This window comes from Gymnoscopelus braueri (assembly GCF_963280865.1).
Source record: "Gymnoscopelus braueri genome assembly, chromosome: 1".
In the NCBI taxonomy this organism is placed as follows: domain Eukaryota; kingdom Metazoa; phylum Chordata; class Actinopteri; order Myctophiformes; family Myctophidae; genus Gymnoscopelus; species Gymnoscopelus braueri.
The window spans coordinates 43829222-43850243 of record NC_137603.1 but is presented as its reverse complement, the minus strand read 5'-3'; the positions used below and the strand labels follow the sequence as shown (position 1 = coordinate 43850243).

At 39.9% G+C, this 21022-nt stretch overlaps 1 protein-coding gene across 2 annotated transcripts; it reads left to right on the top strand.

The window, feature by feature from the left end:
* Positions 1–482: 482 nt before the first annotated feature.
* On the top strand, positions 483–19823 carry dusp22a (dual specificity phosphatase 22a; the record flags this gene model as incomplete). 2 transcript variants are annotated; one of them, XM_080424592.1, is made up of 7 exons in its annotated part: positions 483–725; positions 2703–2736; positions 3757–3839; positions 6068–6117; positions 12307–12381; positions 13217–13388; positions 18873–19823. In XM_080424592.1, the coding sequence occupies 7 exons, from the start codon at positions 705–707 to the stop codon at positions 19071–19073; spliced, it is 636 nt and encodes a 211-aa protein (XP_080280718.1). In that variant the 3' UTR covers positions 19074–19823. The 2 variants fall into 2 exon arrangements, with proteins under 2 accessions (XP_080280718.1, XP_080280717.1); XM_080424591.1 differs by lacking the exon at positions 483–725 and having other exon boundaries at positions 2679–2736.
* Positions 19824–21022: the final 1199 nt, after the last annotated feature.

Genomic DNA, 21022 nt, shown 5'->3' with positions numbered 1-21022 from the left:
TTAGTGTTGAAATTATGGCTCAGCCTGGATAATGTCCATACAGTCTATTATGGAAATTGCTGTGACGTCATTATCAAGCGCTAACCTGTCTCCAGTGTTGCCATGTCTGCTTATTATAGCGAATTTAGGCTTGTATTTCTGTAACGTTTCTTATATTGGTTGTTGCGGTTTTTTGGGCTCGTTTCCAAAGAGTAGTTGCTTATTTGGGCTCCTTTTGTTGTTTAAACCAGTGGTTCTCAAACATTTTCATGATCAACGACCCCCAAATTAATGTATTTGTCTACGGACCCCCGTCTGAAAATATTTTGTGCCAAGATTTGTGTTGTTAAAATGTTTCAAAAATATTCCAAGATTAACATTAGCTTGTAGATCTGCTATTTTCAAATAGCCGTTGTGCCTATAGAAGCTTCTTTTGGGCTCGTTTTCATAGACCTGGTTGCTTATTTCTCTCGCAGAATCTGGCAACACTGCCTGTCGCACGTGATTGACTCACTGTTGCTATTACTATCAGGAATCAGTGATCAAACTACCACATATTGTATTCATTTGTATTCGATCTGTTCGCAGACATCATGATTCTATTCAAATAGCAGCCAATGAGCTGTGGCGCAGCGCCATACTGTCTGTTAGACTGACAAGCCGTGGTGAGGATCCGGTGATTGATTGACAACCTACTGACACACAAGCAGCTCTGACTGATCATCATGGGGAACGGAATGAACAAGGTAATTTACAGCCAGACAGTGGTGGAAAGTAACTAAGTACATCTACTCAAGTACTTACAGACAGTGTTTCCAATTTCCAGTACTTTTAGTTCTACTCCACTACATCTCAGAGGCAAATATTATACTTTGTACTCCACTACAATTATTTGTAAACTTTAGTTACTTTGTATATTTTGAATGTTATTACAAAACATATTAACCATTTCAGCCCTATTATACATTTCGGCCATTTGATCTACAAGTTCACAATGCGTCGCGGTACATTGCAGTATTGATACTTTTACTTGAGTAAAAAATGTGAGTATACTTTTTCCACCACTGTGTGTACATCAGGCTGCTGCTGTCTTCTAGGGGTTGTAGGCTACTTGTAACATGGCTGATTAATGTGCAACGATTTCCTGCGTTGATGCAACGTGTTTTGTAAATGACAAAGTTACATTTAAAGACGTGTACATTAAATATTTACAGTATCAGTCCCTGTCCGACAGGTTGGGACTGATACTTCTTCCGGGAAGTGTTTTATTTATTAATTTCCCCCTGTGTCTAAATAGGTGAGCTATGATATTTTAGCTTTTAGGCCCAGCCTAATGTACAAATATCTACCTTATATACAGGTGGAAGAAGTACTCAGATATTTTTACTTAAGTAAATGTAGCAATACCACAATATAACAACGCATGCATAGCATCAGGCATTGTTGTGCTATTTTCAAATAGAAAATAAATAAAAGTATAAAATAGGGCTAAAGTGTTTAATGTATGTTTAATAATATATTAATTATGCAATAACTAACTAGTAACTAAAGTTTTCAAATACTGTATTGGAGTAACAGTAAATATTTGCCTCTCTGAGATGTAGTGGAGTAGAAGTAAAAGTATTGCAATTTGGACATCCTCCAGTAAAGTAAAAGTACCTCACAATTATACTTAAGTACAGTACTAGTAGTAATGTAATTAGTTACACTGTTTTAATGCATTATATTGTGATTATAAGTCACTATAAGTGGTCATTGATGCTTTAAGTGAAGTTAAAAAAAGAAGCATTCAATTTATGCAAGAACACCTCAAGCACTTTCTGCCTACACCTTCTAATGAATAAATAAATATACTGTAACTATAAGTATATATACTTTTTAGCGGTACAATATGTATTTATTCATTAGAGGTACTACAGTTGTCAGCGTATTTAGTGCAGTACTCGCTCGTTATTAGAGTCCTTGGAGGCCACTCATGCATGACGTCAGTATTGTGACTTAAGGCCCCAAGCATCACTCATTTAGGACACACCAACTTGGGGGAGTTTAAGGATCTCCAATTTGGGCATAAAAGAGTAACACAGATGACTCTTTTCATGTTATGATGCCAGTGAATCATGTCAGTGATTAATTTTGGGTCATAGACTGTCCAAACTGTCATTTCATCCCAGATCCCACTTTAGTAGTAGTAGTAGTAGTAGTAGTAGTAGTAGTAGTAGTGGTAGTGGCTGTCTGGATTTTCTGAAATGTTCTTTTATTTGGTGTATGTATTTAGCATTTTCACAAAAGATCGAGAGCTGTGGCTGGTCTCTCCACTCATCAACTTGTCCTGATCACCATGTGTGATTTATTTTGGTCGTGTATTGGTGTTGGGATGACTTCTTTCTTGATCTGTAAAATCTTTAACTCGGAGTGTACAAATGTAACCAAATGGTCACCGGTTTCATTTGCACACTCTTAGGTGTCCTCTATTGGCTCAGTGGTAAAAAATTCAGCACTTGGCTGCGCATGAGACATAGGTTCAATTCCCAGGGAGGACATGAACGTTATAGAGTGCTGGGTCAAGTCAGAACAGATTTAAAGCTCAAGTGATAAAGCTCATCACTTGAGCTTTAAATCTGTTCTGACTCCACCCGGCAATGCTTTTCACAGTAGTTATTTAGCGTTTGTACTGTAATGGATTTTTAACTGAATTCAACATGCCTGTGACTGCTGCTTCACAGGTTGTTGATGGGCTCTACCTTGGAAATATAAGCGGTGAGAAACAGACAATATGTTATTTAAGCTTTCATTTACAGCAGGACCCGGCCTGAGAGGCAGAAGAATGCTATCGGAAACCAATTCCAGTTGTGGAATAGCAATAGCTATTATATTGTATCAATATGTTTAAGCCAAATATTTAATTAGCATTTGCATTTTAAATGAATAAGCCAAAGGCCACATTTAATGAATTTTATTATATCATTTGTTGTTTAAAATAAGACACAATTGGATTATATACGTACTGTAGTCTGAAAGGCTTTGGATTGGACCTTGTAGTAATAGTTATTATATACAATTGTTAATTTTAACATTATCACCCTAACCTGCTGTCAAATTATAGTATAAGTTGAAATATATGAGTGTATCATATGCCAGTACTTAGTCACAGCATACAAAATCAATGAATGCAGTTTTATCATATTAATTGCAGAGTTACAGTACATAAAATCAGGAGCATGTTGGTGATTTCCACTATTAAAATTGGCTGTTGGTGCTGTCGTCACTGATGACTGTGCAAGTTGCATGCAAGTTCTACCATCAGGCATTTGATAGGCCAGAGCCTGAGAATGGAAAAGTTTAATTGACTAGAGCAAAAGAGGGGTAATTAAGGAGCTATTTTGGCTGCTTTTACTTACAATATATCACCCCATGGTTAGTGTGTCACTCTTCATTATGGCACTACTCCAACATAATGTGGCCTATCTAATTTTAGAAACTCTGATGATGGCCTCGCAAGATGGCCAAAGTAGAATACACAGTAAAAACCTCAGTGTTAATTTAACTCTCAAAATTACAAACGAACACCATGGACTTCACTGCATAGCTTGAAATAACTCAAGTGACATGACCAAGAGCCTTTTTGCACCAAAAACCAAGTACAGCTAGATAATGACCTATCAATGGAAATGTGGACATTAAAACTGAATGACTGTAGGTGGGTGGAACAAGATAAGGTGGGGGGATTGAAATTCAGTGACAAGAATCTAGTGTGATCCGTCCCTCTCTTTTTTCCAGATGCAGAGAACAGAGAAAGTCTGTCTAGGAATGGCATCACCCACATCCTATCTGTGTATAACAATGCAAAGCCTGTATTTGAGGTAAGTGGTAAAGTAAGGTCAGCTGGCATTGCTTAATTTCCATATGCCAGAACACCATATGTCAAACTATTTGTTATTAGAAGCGCAAGATTGTGTATCCATCCTTTAGTAATGCACAATGCTCACAGCAGTGTACAGTAGCACAGCACCACCACAGCAGATCATTCATGTGTAATGTGTAATGTGTCTCTGTGGCCACATAGAGGCAGTCATGACTCATTGTTGGAACTGTTAGAAACAGATAGAGCCGCCCAGAAAACCCACCTGTTAAAAATTGCTATTCCGAGTTGAGATTGATCTCAACTCTTGTTTTTACTGTTTTACTGCTTTTAATACTTATCTTATTTGCTTGTCTGAGTTTTATATTTTTTCCTAATGAAACTCCCCCCTCCCCCTCACACATATGTAAAGAGACTTTGAGTACTTAGAAAAGCGCTATATACATGCACATTTCTATGTCTACTACTACTTGACAGAGTACAGCAATTTGCAATGGGCCTGGTCTACAAGATACACTAGACCAAAAGACACCCATGTAACCTGTCAAACTACTTCAAAAACGTCAAAGACGTCCACTAACACAACACCAGAGGGAGTTTCCACAAATCACGTTCAACCCAGATTTGGCTCAAACAAGGGGTTAAATTAGTTCTACTGCTATGCCACCAAAATGTGTAATGCCCTACCAAAAGTCATAAAAAAGTGTGAATCCTTACTCTCCTTCAAAACCGCTAACCCTAACCCTTACAGGTGGCTGCAATTCGGAACTGGCCCCTGCAAAAAGTCCAAGCCTATCATGAGAACCCCCCCCCCCCCCCGCCCCCGAACTGTCTACTGTACATATTTCTCTTTTTGATTACTCGTTAATATGATGTTTTGCATAGTATTGTATATTTGTCTGTCATCAAATGTTTCGATAAATTGAATACACATCCCCAATGTAAACAAGCCATAGTGCTTTCTTGGGTTTAATCCTTTTAGCAAACCTTGTATACTTTCTGACTGTAGGAAGAGTTCAGTCACTGGACTTATTTGTCTGTGACATTCCAAAAGCTTATGATAAATCCAGTAAGAACTTGTGTTTTAGGTATAAATAAGCTGAAATTAGGCAACAGGAGGATCAGCACTCTTTGGAACTCCGATGACATACATGTATGTTTTGCTTACAAAAGCAGTGGCTCAAAGGTCTCTCAAATGATGTTATGTTCATGAATTGCAAGGCCTCTGGAATAATTTTTAACATTGGTGACATAAGTGCCAGAGCATCTTATGTCACATACTATAAATGGGCTATGAGTGTCTTCAGAAATACATCTGGCCAGGTGTGGAACAGAAGCTAAGAAATCCAGGAATGATTAGTTCCTTGAACAGTATTCAACCTACAGGGCTCCCTCACATGGTTTTAGTGCACCGCAAAAAAGTGAATGATGCACGCAGGCAGAGGAAGAGCCTGTGTTGCCCGAAACGTCACTCGCTATTTTACAATATGACACACATGAGGCACATCCAGTACATGTATTGGCAGTGGTTCTCAACCTTTTCAGGCCGCGACCCCCCAAAATAATTATTTTTGAACTGGGGACCCCCCACCCTGACAAGAACTTGGAATTGTAGGAGTTGAGGCATTACGTTGTTGTTTGCCTCGGTTCCACAGATAAAAATTGTGAAAATAGCCGATCTACAAGCTCACAATGCCTCGCGTTGCTATTTTTTCTCCCCATGATAATCGACCCACGGGTTGAGAACCACTGCATTATGGCAGCGGCCCTGGATGTAGAGTGGCCGTCTAGGAGCCGGAAGGCCCCCTTTTCAAACATTTTCATGTCAAGGACCACACAAAATTATATGTATTTGGCCACGGACCCCTCCCCCCCATCTAAAAATATTTTGTTCCAGGGACCCCCAGAAGCAAAGATTTGAGTTACAAATGTTTGCTTTAAGAATATATATATATATATATATATATATATATATATATATATATATATATATATATATATATATATATATTTTTTTTTTTTTTCCTTCATTTTTTTCAAAGATTTGCACAAATATTCACAAATACTCAAAAATAGCAGATCTACAAGCTCATAGCGGGGCACTCGGTGCCGCACTATGAGCTTGTATATCTGCTATTTTTGAATAGCCATTCAAATAAGTGGTTACACAGATGCGTTCCCAGTCTTAATGGGTTAAAGATATATTGTTAATGTATTTATCTGTTACAGGACAGGACCTACCTATGTATCCATGCAGCTGATGCTTCCAGCCAGAACCTGTGAGTTTTACACATGGAGACACACAGAGACTCAAAAGCCATTATAGAGTGCCTTTGCCTTTTACTCATTGTCAATCTGAACATACTGTGAAGCCATCATGAGTCACGCAGTGTGGTTTCAACAACAGTACAACACGTGTCCAGGTCTTTAACCTCCAGATTGTGGCGCTAGGATGTGACAAAGCAGATACAGTTATGTTAGTCACATTAGGACAGTTGAGAAAGATTTTGATTTTTGCTTGGATAAAAAAAAAGTATTAAATGGACCAAGTCAGTAGACATCAACGATGGACCATTGATCCGCTTGTTTGTTTTGTATCTCATTACCATGAAGAAGAGAAATGAAGGTCAGGTAGTTTTTATGAATGTTGAGTTCAGGTCTGATAATCCATTAATTAGCTAGCAGGCTGACTCAAAGAAAAATAAAATAATGCTAGCACTCAGAGATGTCTTTAAGGTACTTTACCTTAATTATATTTTTCATACACAGGCTGCATACGGACGCATTTCAGCAGAGCCTTCCTCAGCGTCAGGTACCTAACCCTAACCCACGCTGGAAGGCTTTGGCGAAACACATCCGTGTGCTGCCTGTGCCTTTTGTTTTTATGAACTCTTCTGAGCCGTGCACCCAGTAAACAAACTATTAGTTGAGACTGTGTTGTGCTTGCAGTTACAGTATGTTGACTAAAAGAAAAGAAAACCACTCTGTATCTTTGCAGAAATAATAGAGGATTTGAGCGTGTGTGTGTGTTTGTTTGGGTGAAATACACCATGATAGTAACAAAAAGAAACAGTTGTATATTATTTGTACTACAGTGCCATCGTAGTAGTGCAACAGGGAGGGGGTTGCATGTGACTGCACAATGTGTCATGTTAATTTGTAGTCAGACACACTGTTGAAAGACCCATGAGCTGTCACTTAACCCTTGAAATAGTCTAACGTTTGGCGTTACTCACAGCTTTTGTGACAGTTTTTTAAGAGATATTGCATATGTTTCATTCTGTGGTCAATGGGTTCTCACGACATACGTGCAGTACAGTTCAGTGACAGCCCCTACTAAGTTGCCTAGTAGGGTACCCACCCTCCAAACCTAACACCGCAATCAAATTAGCCATCAGATCAGTGGCAGCAGCTACGGCAGGTTCCTGTATAGATTTTGATCTCATCCAAATTATGTCTTCTTATACCTTACGGGTCAATTTCTACACTCTTGGAGTGAAATGAACACAGTGGCTTTCTGCAGTGGCTTTCTGTCACGTTTTCACTGCCTGCCACTCCGCTCAAAGTTCAACCAAATTGAACTTTGACCTCTCCAGCTGCTGTCCTTTCAACGCGTAGCCGATAGCGAGAGAGTCTCGACAGGACTGAACAGTGAACACACACATACATCTGTCACACACAGAATGAACTGTGTGTGACCACAGAGTTTACACCAATCGGGACTACCATGATACTAGAAAACGTTTTTCTAGGCGAAACATTGATTTGAATTGTGGCTACAGGGTTTGTAACAAATAAGCAGTACTACATTGATATCTACCTGACTTTTTCTTTTTTTTGCTTTTACCCCTTTTTGTCCCCAATTTAGTCGTTATGCCAATTGATTCCTCCCCAGTGCACACACATATTTGTGTGTTGTCACTGCTGTTGCATCCTACTGACTCACCTGCCAGTGAGGAGTCTCCACCGGGTGGATGTAGAGCCTTCGTACTACTCTTCCTGTCCAAGTTCACTCCCCGCTGACAGGTGCCGCCGCCAGCCCATAGGAATACCTGCAGTGATATCACCCTCCCCGCCCCGGCTTCCTTCCCCCGAACATGGGCCAATTGTGTTCGTATAGATGCTCGACAAAGCCAAGCCTATATCTACCTTTCCAGGCAGTGCTAGTTTGCTACTTAGACAGGATGTAGCTCCCCGGGTGGCTGGTTAGAACCAAGATTAAAAAAAAAGAAAGTTCTGCATCTCCGGTTTACTTCCTGTATCTGCGTGACGTAGGTGGCCGCCTATTTAGGAGACCTGAATAAGGTTGGAGTCTGTTCATTCTAATGGGAGAGTGAACATGAACACAGCTTCTAAACAATTATTTAGACCCATGGTCACTGAACTAAATATTGGACCCAATCGCAGTAAACCAGCTTTTTTTTAGAGACAAATCAGGAGGAAATGTACTTTGTACCAACCCTTTTCTGTCCCAGCAACACACTCTCGCGAGATCTAGCGACAGTAAACATAGGTAGTTAGCGAGATCTGATGTCAGACAGTGCCATTTGTGTACCATTTCGCCTCTAGTGGCTAAGATTGGGATGGCGGATCTTCCTAAATATCCACCATCTTTCGTTAGCAGAAAGATTCGTTAGTGTTGTGTCATGGTGTTCATTTGGTGATTTATGTTGATATAGTTGCAACACCATGACTGTGATGTCTGTCTGTTCTCAACACTCCTCTCTCTTTTTCCAATGATATAGTAGTTGATTTGTGTGGGATGATGTGTTGTTGTCACAGTCCGTGAAAAAGTGTTCTTCAATAGTTCAATAGTGCACAGCAAGTTTGCCACCTGTCCACGTCCTGTGTGAATGGCCCGATAGGCTGGTTAATACTGGCGCTAAGAAAACTTGGGTTTAAGTTTAGTGAGAGGAAAGTGAAGGATGAAGGTTCTGTATTTAATTGGCTCCCTAAAGATTTAAGTCTTGGATTTGAGCTCTCTTCTTCCAGAAGATGTGTCAAGGTGTCGAGGCTACAGGGCTTCTGCAGTCTGTAGAGAAGAGAACGGAATGGGGTCAAATTGGAGTTAATGAGGATTGAAGTTTGGTATTTTGTTGGACGTTGTTGATTGGGTTGAGGGGGGGGTGCCTGACCTCTCCTGTCGCAATCAAGCGTCCTTCCCTCAGGCAGCAAAGGAAGGAAACCGTACTGTGACATCCGGCTGTTAGTCTCGACCACCCAGAGCTTTTATAAGCCCTCCTCTGTCACAATCCCTGGTCTGACTGGCTGGAACAGACGGGCCAACTGTCGCCTCCACCAGCAGTTAGGGGCCCATGGGGCCAAGAGTAATGCCTCCCCCCAATGTTAAGCCTGCTGCTTAGGGACCTCCATCTTCCTGGGACTCAACAGCGTATACTAACAGTAGTATGGCTGCTCTGGCTCTTTGGAGCACTTTGGAAAGAGTCTTATTGACTTGCATTGTTGATAACTTTATGGAGATTCTGATGCGTTTGTGATAATGAGTTTGAAGTGTGCAGTTGCACTGAAGTTGGTGGTAACCCCCCTCGGCCTTATAGATGTTTGAGTAATGACCACCTGTATACATACATGCAACTATATACTGTATCTTGTCAATTTAGGGGTAACTATTTGGGAGAATGTTTACAGAATGTGTGAATAATACAACTTCAGTCATGTATTTACCATCGTCATACCACAGTGTGTCTTTGTGAACAAACTCCATCCAGCATCCCGTTCTCTATGTTCCGCTGGTTAAACTCCCAGTTTATCACCGCAAGATGAATTTCTGCACATTGAACAAGTTAGCCGGAAACCTCTGGGCTTGAAGAGACAGAATGAAGTGCTGAGGGGACATCTTTTAAAGACGAGCTTGGATCACAGGAAGAAGGGAAGACAAAAAGTGTCAGTCCGTCTATTTTAGCCACAGTCTGTTGAGGCTATTGAGTAACCATCCTCTGCTCCTCAAGAGACAATGTTATCAACCATATGCTTCTTTATTGTGCAATGCACCACCAGTGTTTCCTGGCAGTATTTAACCACTTAAACCATGTATACTTTGTTGACCGGGGTCCCACAGAGGTCTACCCTCTACAAAAACAATGCAGATTTACAAGCTCACAATGCAAGCTTGTAGATCGGCTATTTTCACCTATTGTTTGCCTATTATTATGACATACCCAGTATAGGGATGCTAGGGTTCAGGTGGTTGAATAGGATTTTGACATCCACTGGCATTGGTTTGAGCAAAAGCCTAGAATAACTACTACGGAATTTACTTCAGTCAGTTTATTTCAGTGATCTCTTTATTTTGCAGAATGTTTTGATGAGCAGCTAAATAGATTTCAATAATTCTGGATGTGGAGTAGCAAAGTATTGTGAAATTGGAGAGAAGTTACTGAAGTACTTCAGTACTACCCCAACCTTCATTGCTTCATATTGTTGTGCCCAGCTTCATGCATCCCTGAAAACACATCTTTAGTTTTAACACCTGTATGGTATTGAAATTTGTCAAATATTTGACATCAACGTACAGTATAGCAGATGTTTCTTTCTTTGTTCTCAAATGAGGTATGAAAATCAATCACAGATATGCTGGTGAGGTGTCAGACACTTTTGGTGTTATGTCATTCGTTCTTGCCCAGTGCATATGACATCAATAAAGTGTGTGGTTTGGACATGATAACAATTGAAAATACAAGAACTATAAATCAAATGCACCGTTCCAAGCACGGTGTGTTTCGCAGGGGCGTCATTTGGGATTACTGGGGATGGCCACCTCCTAGCTTTCGCATTTAACCTAAAAATGTTTATATATATATTTCCTCCACCTTTGAAAGCTTTTTGCAGGGTTATTAATCTGATTTTAGATCAACACTTATAGACACTTGTTTTCTTTCTGCAACCATACATTAATTAATCACTTTAAAACTGGGCTCCCTATTTTGGGCATGTCACTATTGGCGATTTCTTTTTTCAAAAATAGCTGATCTACAAGCTCACCACGCATGCGTTCTTGCAATCAGGCTTATGTGGTCACTTTTTTTGCCACCCTCTAGTTTTTATGAAATGACACCTCTGTAATGTTTAGGAAGTGAAGATGCATGCGCCCACACGCACACTGTTGTTATACCAGAGTTACAGAACAACGCATGGAAGTGGTATAGCTTGTTTGACCTGCGGTGTGAGTTGTTGGAATTCAGCATGACATTTTACTTGGGAAACTGTCTGCCAAAAATCTACAGCACTCGATATCAGACAGTCAGCTGCAGCAGATGACATTAGCCAGTAACTAAAGAGTTTTGGAAAGGCAGAGCCAGAGCGGGTTTCCTCCCTCAACACAGGTCTACGCTGGGCACTGGAACAATAAGACAACTAACTTTTGTTGACAAGACAAGACAAGTTTCTTTTGTTGACTAAACGTTAGCAGATCGTGACTGGTTGTACAGTATGTGGCTTGTGGCAGTCAGCTGCTGTCCCCTCTTCCATTACTGTGTACCTGTCCTGCACTGACTCTTAGTGGTGTGGAGTCTCGGACATACAAACATGAAAAGGTCCACCAACAAAGCACATACTGCCTCTCTGCACTAAATATCTGTTATGAGGTCAAAAATAACTGAAGATGCACATGCACCTTTTTTTCACCCCTACAGAGAGTGTCTGTCTCTATGGACTGTGCTCTGGTCTGTCAGTGTCTGTTTCATTAGAACTGACCTGTCTGCGTCTCACTGATGTGGAACAATTTGAGGGAACAAACATTAGTCTGGCACTCAGAATCAGAGCCGTCTGGGAGAAATGCGGGGCCCGGTGCGAAGTCGTGTGCGCGCCCCCATCCTCGCGCGCACGATTTTTTTGCGGTTTTGGGCGGATATTTGGTGGTTATTTGCGGTTATTTCTTTTTATAACTCTTAATAAATGTGATTCTGTTCATTAAAAAACAAAAAAAGGGCGGGGCCCGGTGCGGTCGCACCGCTCGCACCACCCTTGCGACGGCCCTGCTCAGAATACATTAGAATCTCAAACATAGTTGGCCTCTTCTCAACTGAGACTTCCCACTGAATCTACTTGAAGATTTGACTTTTAACACTGACAGTATGGCTGAAGTACTGTGTGTTGTGAGAAGGGTGATGTTCATTGAGGGCTTTAAACAGGAGGTTTCAGTTCATGTTGTCCTTTCTCATATCCCATAATGTGTAACCTGAAATCTATTCATAGCCTCATACCTTAGCGCCTGACAAGAAAGTTAGTTTCTTGATTAAAGCCAGTAGTGGCCAACTTGTCAACAATTTCTTTACAAATACAGTATACTTCACTTCCCATGCCTTACTTCACAATTGCATTTGTGTTTAGTGTCAATACAGCAATTGAAAATAATAAAAGTGCACTGCTGTATACTGTATTGTTTTTACAATTATGTTGTTATCGTCATCATATTAATCAGTTTGTATTTGTGCTGTTGTTTTTTAAAGGTCACAACATTTTAAAGAGTGCATCAAATTCATCCATGAATGTCGTCTCAATGGTGGATCGTGTCTCGTGCACTGGTAAGTGTTAACATTACTCTGAACATCTGGGTCAGTTATTTATCGACATGAACCCTAGCATCCCTTCTAGGCATATCATAATAGGCATAACATTCTGCAAAAAAACACCAACCTGCAAACTTGTAGATCGACTATGTTCTGCAAAGAGATTTGGTCTAGTGGGAAAGTAGCGAGCAGACCAAGTACAGAGCCCTGAGGTACTCTGATCAACAAAGTATATAGGGTTTAACACTGAGGATTTTACTGTGCAGTTGCTCTGCCAATGCTACTAGAGTTGTTACGATACCGATACCAGTATTGGAAAGGTTGCAGATTCTGCCTAAAATACTGGTATGGGTGAGTATGCCAGTCTATGCCGATCCGATACCACGTCATTCATCAGTCATCACATGATGATGTTTCATTTACAGTCATATTTTGAATGCTTCAGTTGAGGTTGCACGACTGATTTATACTCTTACTGCACTATTTACATTATTATTTTACTAACTTGACAATTATTAATGGAATTTTGATTTAGTCCTAGATCAGTGGTTCTCAAACCTTTTAATTTCAAGGACCCCCATAACTCGCAGAGTTACAGACCCTGTAAGGGTGCATTTGGAACCCCCTCAAGGAACCCAGAGAGTCCCTGGACCCCACTTTGAGAGCCACTGTCCTAGATTCTTTTAAAATTAGACACTGGTATCGGATCAGTACTCGGTATCGACCGATACGCAAGTTATTGGTATCGGAATTGGTATCAGGATTGATTTTTTTTAAATCAGTACTCTAAATGCTACATGAAGGAACATTTGCTACTTTTAACCAACACAAGCAACAACGTTGTTGTTAGTCTTGCAGGCGTGTCCCGCAGCACCACCATGGTGGTGGCCTACCTCATGACCGTCACCCACTACGGCTGGGAGGAGTGTCTGGCCGCCGTAAAGGCCGTCCGCTCATTCGTCGGCCCAAACTACGGCTTCCAGCAGCAGCTGCAGGAGTACCAGACGACACAAGTCTCAGAGGTAACACTCAGCATGCATGCACGTGAAATACACATGTAAACACACATACACCTGGCTAGGTAGTTAATGACCAATTTGGTGACGTCAGCGTGCTCCGTGCACAGGCCGGGGGGGGGGGGGGATTGGTGAAGCAATAGGAAGCGCCGCAGGAATCCTTGCGGCTGGGTTTGGATCCGCCCTTCAAGACCATCGATTGGGCTCGTTCTTTCAGTCTACAGATGCGTTAACAGAGTATAAATTCCTCAGGAATAAGGATTTTGCTGTGTAGAGTAATTTTATGATAAGTAAGCGATTATGTTCAACAAAACGCTTTCTTCGAATATTTGTTTTTGTGGTTGATATGCTCAAACATAAGAAGAATTAAAGTCTGCACAGTGGTAATGCTGCAAAAGCTATGCTGTATTTTTTTTATTGCTGTCCGCAAAATACAGCGGAGCTTTTGCAGCATTACCAGTGTGCAGACTTTATTTCTCCTTGTGATATTGCTGTTTGTTTTTTTCATCAGATATTCTTAAACATAACATCATTGTGAGTCAGACAGCTCTCTTCCTCATCATTGTGAGTTAATATTCCAGGCAGATGTTTGTTTGTTCGTTGATATGGAGACAAATCTGTTTCCTGGCATACTCACATACTTTTGCTTTGTCTACTTTCATTTTCAGTTTTTGTAGAGCATGCATTTGTCAATGATAGTAATGGCATGTGGAATGGTACCATGTCAGAACAGGTTTTTGTTCAAGGCATTTTTCTCAGACACAAACCTTGGTACAGTATATCTACAGGATGTCTGTAAACACAGCAAGTGTATGTTAGGACAGGCGTTTTCAACTCTTTAATGCCACAAAACCCAAATGGATTTTTATGAAGTCATGGACACCTATTTCAAATTATTCTGTCCTAGTTATAGAAAGATGTTTTGGTTTATGTAAACATTTCTAAATGTCATATAATTGTATTTGAGCAATAGATTGATAGAGGCAACTTTAAAATATATAGGTTGAATTACAACATTATTATGTTGTAATTATGTAAACTGAATTATACTATTTGCTGCTCATTTGATTGTGGAACCCCCGCAAGACCACAGGGTTTGCCCAGATTTCACTTGGGAAACCACTAAGCATGCCAAACCATGAAATAGTTTTACAAATACATGAGTTCAAGTAGTTCAGGAGAATGAAGGTCTATTCTTATCAGAAATGTTGCACTCACATATGAACAGTTTTCATAAATTCCAAACTAACAGCTCTCTTAAACTTCAATCCATAACGATTAAATTGTGGAGAAAAAAAGGTGTAAAAGTAACTGGCTACTCTAAATGTATATATTTTTTTTCTTTATTTTAATTTATGTATTCTTTTTTTTTAAACCCATTAAAACCGGAAAAGCATCTGTGTAATTTTATATTTTTGCGTTGGCTATTCAAAAATCACACACAGTGTGAAGTGATTGGTGCCTTCACTCCTGTTTGAGTTTAATTAGTGTAACGGGTTGCACCTTTGCGTTGCAATCAGCTGCAGCTGTTGAGGCCATGCTCAAACATGTGGACACCCGGACGGGCGGACAGACAGACACACACACAAAGTCAGTCCTTGTGAGTGGTTGGCACCACTCAAAAAATACCAGATATACAAGCTACAGCGCGTCACTTTGAGCCTCGCTGCAAGCTTGTACACCTGCTATTTTTGAAAAATCTTTTGTTGTGTTTGAGTGTTTGAAAGTGTTTGAAAAAGGATAGTTGAATAATTGTCAATTATGAAAAAGTGAGAGAACTACTGATTTAGAAGCCAGAATGGGCTTCAGGTCTTAATGGGGTACAGCAGTGTAGTTGTTTGGGCCTGTAGGGCAGTCTCCTGTATAATGATGACACCGGTGCAGTGTTTGAGCGGAGAAGGGGAACTGTAGGGTTTTGCTGGGATTGCATTAGCCTGGTACTGGTCATCACGTGCTTAACTTTACTGTCAGCACCTTGCAACATAACTACTGAAAAGAAAAAAAAAGATTTCATTGTTTTGGCGATCTGGTGCTAATTTCGAGGATTTAAGCGGAAATGGGGTTTCTTTTAGTTATGCTTTTCCCATGCCTAACTTAGTCTGAAAGTGTGGGTTATTCAAGGTCTGGCTTTATTTGTTGTGCTTTGTAACTTTTCAGTTTTGTAGATAATACAAATTTAGTTAAGTATTTGTTGTTCTTATTAAATGATTTTGAGTGTTAGAATAAGTAGTTACTGTCTACCAACTAAATGTCTAGCTGTTAGACAATTAGTGATATTCAACTGGCGGCCGCAGGCCAAATCCGGCCCCAGCGGAGCCTTCTTGTGGCCCCTGGAACACATTTGAATTCCAATGTAAAAAATAAATGTAAAAATGTTTTGGATGGTTGTGTTGTACTGGATGACCATTTTGAATGTGTTTCATAACCGTTAACCGAAGCTTGTTAATGGTTAATCAGCCATTAACCAAAAAAATAAAATTTTGGTTGATTAAATTATTAATTAACCAAAGAATAAAATTTAGGCTACTATCTAGAATGATGTTTGTGACTCACTCAGGGTCCCAAATTAACACCCACCAGTATTTGCAGTCAAGACACTGCTACAAGAACCCAAATGTGGGTAAATGTAGTCTTTGGTGAGTAAAGTATGGAGACCATCCACCACTCTGGGCGGTATGCATTTCCTAATCTACTTCTGTAGATCTGCTGTGCTGCGTGTCATTGTAGCACATCTGGAGTAACTAGGTTAGGCAGGGGGCCACAGTAGTAAAATGACTTGAAGTCGGGGGCCACAAGACCGTGACAACAACAATTAGCAAAGTTCAGATTTAACCGGAAACCGTTAAGAAATGTGTAACTGGTTAATTTATTGTTATTTATTATTTTATGTATTTTTTGGCGAAGCTGAAGCTGAGGCTAAAGATACAGTTATTATATGACATAATAGTCATATGAACCCCTCAAGGACAGATCCTAAAGAACTCAGATAAGAACATGATACTATACAAACCCACTTTGAATGTCAGCCGAAATAGTTACTGACACAGGAGTTAGTGTTGGTGTGCTTAAAGGGAGTGTTAGTGATTTTGTTTTGTTAAATAGCTCTATATTCTCATAGTAATCAATCACTGATATACAGTGTTTGTTCAGGAACAGGGGTGGCCCTCTCTCTAGCTCTTTTTAAACATAAAATAGAAGATCATTTATCAGCTTACATTTTACAGTGTTCCAGTTCCAATTTTGTCTGCTCTTTTTTGTTTTTTTTTCATCACTTCCAATTTCACTTGTTCATGCTGTATCTTGTATGAGTTAGTCTCTCTCCTGATTGGATAAAACTGGCAGTCCAACCTGAAAACAAGGCGGGACTCACTATCAGGCATCAGAGCCAATGTGGTATGCACCCTAACCACCCAGCTATCGCGTCACCAACATACTTACAGATTCCCTTAAATAAGGCAGGGGAGGGGAAATTCCTCCGTCTCCTATTGTGCTGCAAGCACGAATTTCTTCAGAATGGAGGATGTGTGGGATGTTCCTAGGAAATCGTCTCACTGCCCCCATCTCTGGCAACTGGCCTAAGAGGCTTAAACCTTTTTAAAGCTCAGCCACAAAAAGAAGCGCAGACAACATTGGAACTGGAACACTATAACATTGAAGCTGATAAATGGATTCTCTCTCCATGAAATTGCCATCCCAACTCAAAATGTATTTTCTGTTTACTAAAGTGGTGGAGAGATGGGGGGACCCCTGTTACTGAACAAAGACTCTTGAGTGATAATTATTATCTGAATATAGACCTTTAACCTTTCAACAAAATACTTTTTGTTTAGACAATATCACTTACAGCACCTTTTAATTTTCGGATTTACTCCACCTGCATCTATATTTAATATTAAAAATATATTAACAATACTTCACATGTAAGCTGTGGTTTGACAGAATTCTTTTAACTTTTAGTTTAGTTCACATCCCCAAAAATTCTATCATATTCCTTCATCATTCTGAAACTTTTTTTTTTTCTGAAACATTTATATAAACATTTTACCTATAATTTTAGATGGCGCTCGTGAGTGCCCACACCGAGCAGCTGATGGCCTCGTGCACGACAAGCGCACCTTCCGAGCTTGCAAGCTGTGGTGGACAGAACCCGTTTCCTCGAACTTTAGTTAGCAGCCTTGTAACATAATGTAAACCAGCGTTTCTCAAAAGTGGGGTCAGGGGACCCCCAGGGGTCCTTGAGAGGGTTTCAGGGGTTCCGAATCCTCACCCAGCTAAATGATTGATAGTTAGGAACCAAATGGACCCTTACGCATCCCATATTGATACAAATCATATCAAATGGGCGTTCCTAATGTATCAAACTAGGGGTCCTTGAAAGGAAAGTTTGAAAACCACTGATGTAAACAGAGACTTGCTGCAAGCAGGCACACATCACTTCATGATTTGCATACAGTTGGCTTCAGAATAGCATATATACGCAGTTCTACAAAATTGCATACCGTAATTAAACCCATGCAGTTCCCCATGCCTTTTAAAAATACTGACCATCTCCAACAAAAACAAACTTACAAAACTATTAGCCCTACACCCAAACTCTCAGACATGGACAAAGCCATCACCTGCCTAGCACTTACAATAGCCAATGACACTGATAACCCCCCAATCAACACTTCACAATAATGGCATCTGGACAGAGATATAGAACTTTGAGATCTGGAAAATGTTTTGTCCACTCGGCCATAGCAGCATTAAATAAACTGCCTTGCAGATGTGGGTTAGGAATTCTTTTGGAGATTCTGTTTTGTCTACTATGTTGTGTTGCATGCTACTGTTCCTTATCTGTTTGTTTGTTGAACAGGCTGTGATAACAAACATCCCTCTGGGACAAGAAACTCTAATCTAAATCGTAAAAGTTGAGAAATATCTGCATTGTTTTCTGCTGTGTTGCATAACATCTCACTTCCTAGATCTTTTTTCACTGACCCAAAGAAGAAACGTGCTGCTCTTGTTTTAAATCTAGCAAGCTCATTTTAACTTGTGGTTAATTTATTTGTCTTTGGACTTAAAATGACAGATGAAGCACAGGATCAATCTTGAAATGGTAACTGAACGATTATGAAAAACGGACTTAACATGATCAGCCCATGTGATTTAAACAACAGTGGAGGGAGGACTAAACCTGACTTAGTATTTATGCATTCTAAGTTTAAATCTGTGTTAAATTATTTTTTTTCGCTCTTGTGTGCATGTGCACGATGACCCAGTGTTTACTGTGGGGGTCACATATACATAGTTTATTTTTTGCAATAGTTTTGGGATGCATACAATGTTATAAGTATCCTATGGCAACACGGTCTTGTTTTGTTTCTAAAAAGGTCAATTAAAAATACAGTTGTACAAAAACAGAGGTATACAAAAGCTCAAAATACCAGAATCAAACATTTATAAAAGCTAATGAGTTGGATTTGTGCGTTATGTTCTTGTCCTCAGTACAGAGCATGGCTACGGGACACTTTCCCTCACGGTCCATTTACGGACCAGGAGCAGGTAGGAGCCCTACTGAGCCAGTACACAGAGCAACAGCAACAGGAGAACCTCAGGCACCTGATGAGAGGAACGGACCGGTCCTGGAGGAGTCAAGCTGTAGGTGCCTTACCAGATGACCCTGATGAGTCTGAGGGCAAAAGCTGAGCTACAGGTTCCTAGTCCTGCCAAAATTATTCTGTGCCCCATTTCAAATAAGTCCTACTGAATTCAAAGGCTTTTGTAAAAAGTCTGAAGGGGCAAGATTCACTGAAATCCCTCTTGAAGGTTGACAGATGTTTAATTTTGTTTTCCGTTTTGCTTTTTATTGGTGTCTGTTCAGACCTTTTTTAAGAGCTGCACAACAGAAACAGTGATAATTTAACTGTGTACGGTATGTGTAGATTTAGAATTGGGCTCCAGAATCTCTTCCATTGAGAGTACGTCCCATGTCCTCCCAACTGGTCTTAGTACAGCCACAGTAGGTGCTCACTTAAGCCTTACTTTTAAACACCTCAGACACATTCGATTTTCTTCACCTGTATGCTAATCTCACACTTTTTATACTATACCTACTAGACTACAACATTCAACGTGACTGCCATAACAAGGTGACTAATATAGCTAAAACAACATTAAGTTGGCTCAACAAAGGATAGATAGAAAATGTGAGTCAAATAAAAAGTATACCATTAACAGCTGTACCACAACATAATGCTTTAGACTTTTCAAAGTCTAAAGTCTTCCTGATTTTACTGAAACACATGTAATTTATATTTTTCATTTTGGGTAAATTGTGTTAAATTCACTTGTACAATGTTTTTATATATATATATATATGGATGTTTCATCACAATATATTTATCTGCTTTTCTGAAGAAATTGCCAAAATTATGTAAATGCTAATAAATATATTCATGTGTCATTAGCTGATTTCTAATGCTATGTATACAGTAAATATTAATAAATCATGAAGACAAACCTGAGAGTAGTACAGTGGTTGACTAGATCAGTGGTGCACATCACGCGTTAACACAAAAAGTCAGTCTGCCTTAAAGGGATAGATCACCCCCAAAATGACTTTTTTTTCTATAAATTTGTCACCCCATGGAGACTTGAATTCATGGATATTTTTGTTTTTGTCGCATTCCTAAGCCAATAATTTGATGACCAGCGGACCAGTAGGCAGCGTTTCCGGTAGGACACAAAGGAGACTCTTTGTGTCTCCTACCGAAACCGCTGCCGGTCATCAAATTATTGGCTTAGGAATGCGACAAAATCAAAAAAATATCCATGAATTCAAGTCTCCATGGGGTGACTAATCGATAGGAAAAAAAGTCATTTTGGGGGTGAACTAACTCTTTAAGCCTGATTTATACTTTGTCGGAGGTGCCGCTCGTACGGCTGAGTATAAACTAAGCATTATACTTCATCTTGAAGCTGACTGGCTTTGTGCAACATCTCCCTACATCACACAGGTAAGCATAGACCACAGATTTACTTCAAATCTTCCAGACAGAAGGGAGCATGTGACTTAACCACAGCATCCACTTTTTCAGTTTCTGAAAGCTATGTCAGAGGAGAAGGCGCTAGTGTGGAAAATAGCCCTTTTTTCACAACTTGACTAAAGTTTTTTATCTTCAATATGAACATGACCAAAAGGGCACTGATTCAATGTAAAAGCACAAATCTATAAATGCATTTTCACGCATTCATCAAGTTAAAGAGATATTGGCACAGAGACAGAATCCTAGCACATAAGAGCTCACTACTCAGATTTGTGAGATTTCACAAGGGCTGATATTGTGCAACAGCAAAGCATGTGTTGTCAATGGATTTGTGGTCTGTAAAAGGTGTCCACGGTTGCATTAGTTGTAGAAATGACAACACAGACCTACATCATGACTTCGAATGGAAGGTGGGAATTTTAAAGTTTTCCACTGACTTTGTTCTGCTCATATAACAGCACAACTATAATGGCCTTATGGTTATTTTGTCTCGTTACATTTTCTAATGTTCTCCTGTGATGACCTAAATATTGTACAATGAAGGTGAGATTCTGACTGATAATGCATAATAATGAATATAAATAATGGACACCCTTTCACTTATACCCA